This window comes from Artemia franciscana, chromosome 19, assembly GCF_032884065.1.
Source record: "Artemia franciscana chromosome 19, ASM3288406v1, whole genome shotgun sequence".
NCBI classification, from domain to species: domain Eukaryota; kingdom Metazoa; phylum Arthropoda; class Branchiopoda; order Anostraca; family Artemiidae; genus Artemia; species Artemia franciscana.
Window position 1 is genome coordinate 26772068 of NC_088881.1, and position 9925 is coordinate 26781992.

Consider the following 9925-nt stretch of genomic DNA (forward strand, 5'->3'; position numbering starts at 1 on the left):
GTACTACATACTACCATTTTCCAGTGTGAAAAAACAAACTAGATAGGATACGGCTTTGCAAAAATTTGATTCCCTCTTTCAAACCCTAAATATTTTTCATAAATCGTTTGATGACTGAAATTAGAGACCCCTGAAGGTTGAAAACTTTGAGTATAAGTAGGAGGAGTTTCAAAACGCAATTTATTTGTTGACAAACCAGTTGATTCTGAACTTTTAAAGGAAAAACTTCCTGCTTGTTAGTTGTGAAGTGAATCTCGGAATTTTGATTCCTTCCCATCAAATACTACGCATAGCGGCCGGAAAATTACAACAATAATACTACGGGACCGAGCTTCATTGTTCATTCTCTGGCGTGAAAAAGCACTCTAGATAGTTTACAACTGTTCGAAAATTCGTTAGGGCATTAATTAATTTTATATAAACATTTTTCATAGAGGTGATAAGGACTGGATTTACAAAGAGGCCCGGGCCTCGGGGCGCACAATGTCAGGAGGTGCAATAAATTATCACTGAGTGATTTTTTGTTTTAGAAAAAGTGGGCTAACTTGATTTATCGTCAAGAGTACCTGGTGCAGTGCACCGCCGCGCCGCATATTCTTAGAACTGCTACTACTACTACTAATAACTCACTGCAGCACCAAGCCGCCTGAGGCCAACACAGCTACGCACGCTCCTCCTCCAACCTAATCTATTTAAAGCCTCCCTCTTTACACCCTCCCAGGAAGTTCCCATTTCCTTTAAATCTTTATTTATGACATCCTCCCAACCCAGACAAAGACGACCTGCTTTCCGTGTAGCCCCAGACGGTTGGCCAAAAAGGACAATCTTCGGTAATCTGTCATCCTTCATCCGTAGAACGTGGCCTAGTTATCTCAACCTTTCTTTCATTATAGCCCCCAGAAAGCGGGATTGAACCACACTTTTCGTACAACCTACTGTTTGAAATACGGACAGTCAGCCGGGTTCCCAGAACAATCCGTAGGCTATTCTTAGAACAGTGATTTTAAAACAGCACAGGAATTACGTGGCCACTTGCAAACCATCAGATGTATCTCGAAATGGCAGTCTAGAGTTCTGTATCACCTCTCTCTTTCATTACTTTGGGCTCATCAACTGTGTCCTGTTCTGTTTTCACTATCGCCGAATTTTCGGGGGTTTCTCCAGAAATCTCGTGTAAACAGAGCAGCAAAAATGCTTGGACGTCAAAGCTTTAAAGCCGGCTCTGGGGATGATGTCACGAATGCTCAGATTTCCAATACGCTAATGGTTTTACTTTCTACAGCGAATAAAATGAAATTAAAATTGTTTTATGAAAAAGATTAAAAAAAAAAAACTGTCCTTCTTTGTACCAAGGTCTCTTGGTACTGAGCTTATATATGTTGAGTCGTTTAATGGAAACCCTTTTGTGGCTAGTTCTCCGGCGGCGTGCCTTTTTCAACCTTATTACTCTCACTGTCTGACCAATCATAGGATTTGGATCCCTGAATATACTGTTAGAATTTTAACTGTTTTAAAATGTAGAGTTGAGAGAAATAGTCAAACTTTATTGCAAAGAACAAGGCGTTGAAGAGGGGGCAGCCCCTTTCATATACGGGATAATTTCTGTTCGTTTTAAGTTTTAATGTCGCTCCTTACTTTCAGTTAAAAAAAACTTTTTTTTTAAATTTAATCAACAGCAAGAAGAAAGATGGATACATCTATTCTGATTAAGAATACCGTCTAATAGGATTTAATTTAAGTGATGGTGGCTTCTAAAGGGCTTTATATCAGAGACAAATTTTATTCCTGAAATTTGGTCATTTTCTTCGTGGGTGCTTAAGCCAATTTCCTTGTTTAAGGTAGAGTATAAAATAGATTAAATGTTTCCGGAACACTCAAGTCCAGGGCCGGCGCTAGGAGGCCGGCGCTAGGAGGTGACGAAAAAAGACGACCACCCTAGGCCCGCGCATAGTTCTCTTAAAATTTTATTATAGAACGGGGCCTAGTTCATGATCTAGTAATCATAGTCTCAGCTTAAACTTGCTCGCAAGTTTAATTATTGGTAAGTTTAAGTTTTTGACTTATAAAAATGTTCTCAGTTGAAAAAAAAAGAGATAAATGCTCTCTATAAGACCTGGAGCTTCGCTACAATCTATCTATCTATCACTCAAATTTTTATCCTTTAGATTCAATGCGTGAGTCATAGCCTTTTACGCTCCTGCCCCATGTTATTCCCTGTTTGTGTTAGTAAGTTGGAATGAATAAGGCATCTACAGATGGTGTTTATCTTTACCAAAAATGCGAAAACTTGTCACTCCAGTTTTTAACCGAAAATCATTTCACAGTGGTATAATTCCGATTCTCTAAATATCCCTAATGTCTGCTATGATGACTTCCAGTGTGGCTAAATATAACGATGTAATTGTCTGAATATTGGGGGATGTGTAGCGTCAAAGGTCTCTCAAAATTCAGTTTGTCCAATGCCCCACACCCTCTAAGCACCAGCTATCCTCATGTCGTAATTTGAAAATCTGTGTTAAAGTGACTCATTGCTAATATTAACAATGTACATTAAACACTGTTTGTGAGCTGAATATCAGTGTCATCTATAATAAATTCCTTTTTTAATAGATAGCGCTCTTTCGCACTGTTGATCATTTAATGAAGTCATGTATTCCTGAAAGTGACTTGGTGGATTGACATACGATTTATTTGAATAAGACATTTTAAAAGTAATTATATTACTTTTTAAAAGTAATAATATTCATAAAAGTAATTATGTGATAAATGGACGTCAAAAATACCACAAAAAAATAGACAAACATATTAAGTATATATTGAAAAACCCAAATACGGGTGAGGGGTATGGATTCAAAGACACGTTCCTCGCCCCAACTACGGACACGTCTCGGTTAATTACGTTGGTGTGTGATAACAACTTCTTTTGAATGAGTATTTAGTAATCTATCCCTGTTTGGTACGTTGACTTTGACTTAAATTTTGAATTAATAGGCTTTCTCATCAAGTAATCATAATTGTTCCTAAAATTTATGGGATTCATTTTTTTTTTCTTAAGCTGCTGATCTTGAAACTAAAGCCATAAAAGCTGTTTTGTCACTAAAAAAATAGAAAATTGATATTGTTTGGCAATGATAAATATTTGTAATTTACACTCCCACTCACCTGTGCCTGAAACTAAGACTTGAAAAATAAGTTAAATATTGCTATGGATCTAAAACGTAACCACTTTGTACATTTGATTGATATTCTTGTCATTTTAAGTGAGCAGCTATGGTAGTGGTTATTCCTGGAATCAAGCTACGTTAGCTCATACAGTAATAAATGATTTGTCAATTTTTTATTGACGTTCCAGAGTTTCCATTACCAATGATTTGTAAGTATTGACTATTAGTAAAAAAAAAGACGCTATTTATTGGGAAACGATTATTTTCAAATGCGCCCTGGCCCTGATTGACGGGAAGTTCCCTCGCTCTTATATCAGATTTTTTGGACAATTACTTCATTATCCTTGGACTACATAAAATTAGAACAAAAAATAAATTAATTTAGAAAAAGACAAAAGCAAACGTGGATGGTTTCCAGTTGGACAATATAAGGCAAATATTTCGGCCAAATGCCCAAAGGCGTATCCAAGGAGGGAGGGCTTCATGGTTTGACCACACCCCCTCCGGAATTTTTCTTTCACTTTTAAAGTCCTTTTTGTAAAATCCATCCCCCACCCCAAAAAAAAACTTCCCTCCTCTTAAGCGTAAGAAAACCTTTTGATGTAACCTGTACAGAAAGAATAAAATTTAATTTTTGGCATTTCATTTAATTACAAAAGAACGGCATTTAACGTGTTTAGTCATTTTTCTCTTTTGGTCCTGGTTACTTCAAAAGGTTTGTCAGGTGTTTAGTTTTTTATACTGTGTGAGATTTTCCAGGCTTTCCTGTTTTTCCGGTGGAATCATTTCCGGTGTTTTTAGTTACTGAAAATGAATTCGTATTGTCTGAAAGAAATGAAGAAATTAAATGATTTTTGATAATTCATTAAAATTGTAATAAAGTTAAAAAAAACATATAAAATTCTATAATTTGATAATATTCCTTATCATTTACTATATTTCTAGTTGGTTCCTTTACTACTCTAATGTCTGTTTTACTTTTACTTTATTATGTTGGCTCTCATAACGAGAGATTATTGGAATTCAGTCCTAGCTTTTGTGAAGCTTGGCCATCTCTGTGCTATAAGCTCAACGCTGGCATAGTGAGATATGCCAGCGCTGCCAAAATGAGACACTCCAGAAAGTGAATGTTCTAGAAATGTGTGTGTAGTTGTTGGCTGGTGACTTTTTAAGAACGATTGGTCAAACCCACGTCATGGCAGTATCGTTAATCCTATTGAATTATTTTTCGTTTTTACGTATCATTACTGTTAAAAGATATTTATTTATTTTTTAGAAGGCCGTAAGAAAACCGCTGATAGAGAGAAAAAGAAGAAAGGTCGTGTTAGTAGAGCAGAAGCCATGTCAGAGGATGAGGAATTGATACCAATAAGTCAAAAGAAGAAAGGGAAAAAAGGCGGGACTGCTGCTGCTGCAGTAGATGGAGTGGCGCTTTCTCTTGCTCATCCTGCAGATGTTTTGGATATGCCTGTTGATCCAAATGAGCCAACTTATTGTTTATGTCATCAGGTTTCTTATGGAGAAATGATTGGGTGTGATAATCCTGACGTGAGTGTCTTCCTTTGTTTAGCTGTGCTAACCTATTTTTACCTTGTATTTCTTATTTCTTTACCTTATAGTTCTCTATTTTTATTTCAGTGAAAGAAAATAAATAATAAGTAATATAGAAGAAAAGAATAATAGTAATAAAATCTTTTTTATTTCAGTGAAAGAAAACAAATAATAAGTAAAAAAAGGATGTGAATAAAGTAGTAAAAGGATATTCTAGGGACCTCGCAGTAAGAAGAATTTTGTTTTAAATATTTCCTTGTAGTGTCTTGATAACCTGTTTTTATCTTGTATTTGTCATTTGTTTACCTTATAGTTTTTTTTTTATTTCAGTGAAAGAAAATAAGTAATATAGAAGAAAAGAATAATAATAATAAAATCAACAATATAGAAAAAAAGGCGGAATTTGAAATGGGCATGTAAACCTAACGTTTTAGTAAGTTTTTTGGTTTTTATTCAAGAGTGGGTGGAGGTTTTCTTACTTTGTTATCCTTTAAAATAAACTTCAAATATTTGGAAAGATTTTTCTTGTAAGCAACATAGAAGAAAAGGCGGGATTTTAAATGTTCGTATAATCCCAACATTATAGAAAGTTTTCTTTTGGTTAAGCCCCGAAAAGCGGGGAAAAGACTTCAACTGGAAGTTACACAAAACTAAAACTAGTGCCATTTATTTCCGGTTTCTAACTGGATTTATCAACTTCAATCATCAAATCATCAATTTTGCTTAGTAGCCGATAATCCATTCAAACTACTCCAGGGCGGGTGGAGGGTCTTTTGTTACTATGATAAATATATAAACTAATAATAAACTAAACTAAACTTATAATAAACTAATAATAAACTAAACTAAACTTATAATAAACTAAAAATATTTGGGCAATAAATTGGTACAAAGGGCCCAAAGATTGGCGGATCCTATTTCTAGGCTATTTAGCATCTTGGCTATGTGGGCTGTGTTTACCTCGATGTGCTATGACCTACTTTACTCAATTAATGAGGTGTAAGGGATAAACATGTTCTCAATAAAGAGAAGATTGAAACCTGTCGAAATGAAATAACCTTTAATTGTTTTTAAATTTTCTTTCTTGTGAAGCACATTAATGTGTTTGTTGGGTGACAGAAACACATTAATTCACGTTTTCAAAAATTTGTATAGACTAGAAGGTTAAAAGGGTTATTTCTTTATAAAGATTAGATTGAATTATCTGTGGACAGAAAGGTCCTTTTGATCTGGTTCTGATGTATTGACGGCAAAGTTTGTAAGTTCTGAAGAATTTTGTTGTTATAATTATTAATCAGTGGGATAATTCAACCATTCAAAGCAGCGATCCAAGCTCGTATAATATAAGGGGACCTCGAGCATTTCCAAAATTTTGAAAAAAAAACATCATCTTTTTTCTTTTTTATCGCTTAAACCACAAGTTTCCTATCTGCTGATGCAATGACGCTTGAAGAAAGGTTTCTAGCTATAGATCAATCATACAAACAGACTTTAAAGGAGAAATAAATTTTTTTATTCCATTATTTTTATTATTAATCCAATATTTAGCATTACAAAGAACTTCACGTCTTCATAGTACTCATGATTATGTGTCCGTGATTTGGCTATTGTCCGCGCTTTTTTTAATACCATTTATTTAATTATCAATAGTTACATCATTAACAAATTAAATTACGCTCTTTGGAAACTTTTTGGTTCATGTCGAAGTAGAAATTTTGAGAAGGATGCGATGGAAAAAAGGATATAAACAAAGTATTGAAAGGATATTTTAGGGACCTCACACTAAGAAGATTTGTTTTTTTTTATATTCCCTCGTAATGTCTTGTCTTTTTGCATAATGGTTAATATAGAATAAAACATAGGATTATCATCGAAGAGTCTGATAAACTTGAGAGCTAAAGAAAAAAATTATTAAAATTAATTTTCAATTTTTGTTTTATGAGTGGAGGGAAAAAATTGCCGTAGAAAAGTAGTAATGCTTCTTGGCAGTCTTTAAATTTGTTGGCAGATAGTGTCTGAAGATACCAGTTTTACATAAAAATGCTTTTTGCTCAAATAAAAGCTGTCAAGACATAAGTTGTGCTGCTAAAATGTCGGCAGCTTTTGAAATTCTGTCGAATTCTGCTACTGACAGCCTTGGAAATTTTTCCATAGTTGTTCTTGTGTTTCTGGAGTCGTTGTTAAAAAATTGTGAAGAAAATCAAACTTTAGCCCCCAAAAAATCTAATTTGAAATCAAATTTTAGAAATTCTGCTACTGATAATTTTGGAACTGCTACAACCATGATCCTCCGTCTTCTGTACTAATCTATTTTGGGAATCATCAACTTTACTTTTCAGTAGCTGTTAGGTTTCTCTAGGTTTCTCTGAAGGTCGTATATGTGTTAGTATTCTACTGGTTTCTTTTATTCTTTGTGTTACCATTTCCTTTCTATTTCTTTTATGAACTCTGTTCATTCTGAAAAGCCCCGAAAAGCGGGGAAAAGACTTCAACTGGAAGTTACACAAAACTAAAACTAGTGCCATTTATTTCCGGTTTCTAACTGGGTTTATCAACTTCAATCATCAAATCATCAATTTTGCTTAGTAGCCGATAATATTGTAGGTTTCTCTGAAGGTCGTATATGTGTTGTATTCTACTGGTTTCTTTTATTCTTTTTGTGTTACCATTTCCTTTCTATTTCTTTTATGAACTGTATTCATTCTGAAAAGCTCCGAAAATTAGGGAAAACTTCAACCGAAAGTTACACAAAACTAAAGCTACTGCCATTTATTCCCCGTTTCTAACTGAGTTTAGTAACTTGGCTGTTTATTAACCGGGTTTTAGTTACTAAATAATAGATCTATTCTAACACTGGCAACGACTAATGTATCTGTAGTCAATGAAATGCTCTAAAACATATACCCTTTCAGAACAACAGATAAAAACATCCAATTTGTTATGCTATTGTTTTCAGCCTTTACTAGGATGTTGTCATATTTCTTGTAGAACATGTCACTTTCAACTCGTGCTACACACTATTACCTCTGCTTTACTTCACTTACATAACTTAATTTTCATCTACACAATCACCTCTTTTAACGGCATTCACTCTGGCCTGTCATTATTAGACACGTCATAAACTATTAGACACGTGTTATTACAGGCGTCTTAGGCTCGGAGAATTCCAGGAGAAAAAAAAATCTTAAGGAATTATTTGATAATTATTAATAATCAATAAAAAAAAGATGAAAAATGCGGCATTGAACTTCGCAGTCCGTACTGCCGGTCCTGATCTTCGTTTCTTAGCCCTTCAGGAAGTGCAACAAAAGGCTCGGGGCAAGCCACCCTTTGCTTTTGCGCATCCTTCCTGTTTACCTTTCCTAGATTTCTGCAGGTACCCATTTAGAGCTGAGTCAACTCTGGCTGAGCTTATAGAGTGATGCTAATGACCCCCGTTTCAAACCAAACAACCAGCGACACCAGGACTCGAACCCATACCCTCACAGATCAAAATAATTAATCAATCAATAAATTATTAGAATTTAATAAATATTAGAAACACCTAATGGGCAAATTTGTTTTTTTGATTTATTTTAAGACTTTCTTTCCTCTTAAACTGTATGTATAAGATGTGGTAGTTAAAAAAAGGTTTCTTACCTCATACGTATAAAAAAAAAAAAAAAAAAAAAAAAAAAAAAAAAAAAAAAAAAAAAAAAAAAAAAAAAAAAAACAAGTTGATGACAAATAGACATATTGAAAAAAGTATTAGTTGATGACAAACAGATAATAGTTGATAATTGGTATCTATATATATAAAAATAGATAGTAGTTGATAATAATAGGTAATACCACATAAATAGTTTTCAGGCCAATGGTGGTTAAGTTCAGAGTTCACACGAGTGCTTAGCTAGACATCAATGTTTTAGCGCAATGATTTTTGTCTCCATAATTGACTTCCTCTTCTATAAGCGCACCACGAATGATCCAAAGCGATGGCGTTTAGACTCTTTATGTCTTGCTAAACATATATATCAACAGAGATTAAATATTCTCGACGAACAATGACAAAACGAGGATTTAAAACAAATCTTTTGTTTTAGTTGTGGCATTATTGGATGTTGAATTCAATAATGAATTTTCCTTTTATATTTTACTAATGTTTTTTACTTGTTGATATTTTATTATATCAATATTACTTATTTATTAATTAATTTTTCCTTTATTCCATAGTGCCCCATTGAATGGTTTCATTTCGCTTGTGTGGGTCTTTTTACAAAGCCGAAAGGGAAATGGTTCTGCCCCAAGTGCTCAGCTGATCGAAAAAAGAAGTAACAATTTATCAATTATTTTGTTTATCGTGTCCATTTATATCTTTTTTAATATATATATATTCAGTTTTATTGGTCTTAGGATTAACTGTCTGCTCATCCTTCGCATAGATTAGGTTTATCATTTCGAGGCTAGGTAGCAGGGGACCGAGCGTCACTTGTTTAAAGACGATTTTTTTAAGTTCTTTTGTAAAAAAAAATTTCGTAATTCTTCTTATTTTATTCCCTTTAGAAAGTAAAACTATTAGGGTATTGGACATCTGAGCATTCGTAACTCCACCTTTTTAGCATTCTGACCAATAGTCTCCATAGCGCATTTTAAGGCTAGTTTAAAAAAATTCCAAAGCAAATCAAACTAAGAAAGCAGATGCAAAGTTTTACTTTTTATAAGAAATATTGATCTCCTGATTCTCTGTCTTTGGCTGGGAGTGCAATCCGAGGTTAAAGGCAAATTTGTGACATTCAGGTTTTTTTTTCTTCAAAATAAGGATCGAAACGAATTTTCCTACGAAGTCATGACCAACTTAGATCGTTTTTTCCCTCCGGAAAATGATTGTTTGGCAATTTAAGGGGGGTGGTATATATATATATATATATATATATATATATATATATGTGTGTGTGTGTGTGTGTAGTTTATGCTGCGTAAAATTTGAGAACAAACCGGTTTCTTTGTAAGTTTTTTTCAGCTTAGCGCGAGACAAGACAAAGGATTTGCAAAGGACTGATTTTGAGATTTTTATGATCTGTCTCGAGCAGTTTAATTCAAAATTTGAAAATGTTACATCTAAATGCGCACCTAAATAATAATAATAATAAATAAATCGTTCTTTCACTCCAAAAATAAACATTAATATGTGTTGATGTTTTTTCCAAAGGCTGGCAATATTAGACGATTTA

The 9925-nt window shown here is 33.8% G+C and overlaps 1 protein-coding gene across 1 annotated transcript in view; it reads left to right on the forward strand.

Annotated features, from left to right (window-relative positions):
- Window positions 1-9097, forward strand: part of LOC136039497 (inhibitor of growth protein 4-like) — a 53046-nt gene extending 43949 nt beyond the window's left edge. The window contains exons 4-5 of the mRNA XM_065723285.1: window positions 4441-4712; window positions 8928-9097. Of these exons, the coding sequence (XP_065579357.1) occupies window positions 4441-4712; window positions 8928-9029 (374 nt within the window). The 3' untranslated portion in view covers window positions 9030-9097. The remainder of the gene's footprint in view (window positions 1-4440; window positions 4713-8927) is intronic.
- Window positions 9098-9925: the final 828 nt, after the last annotated feature.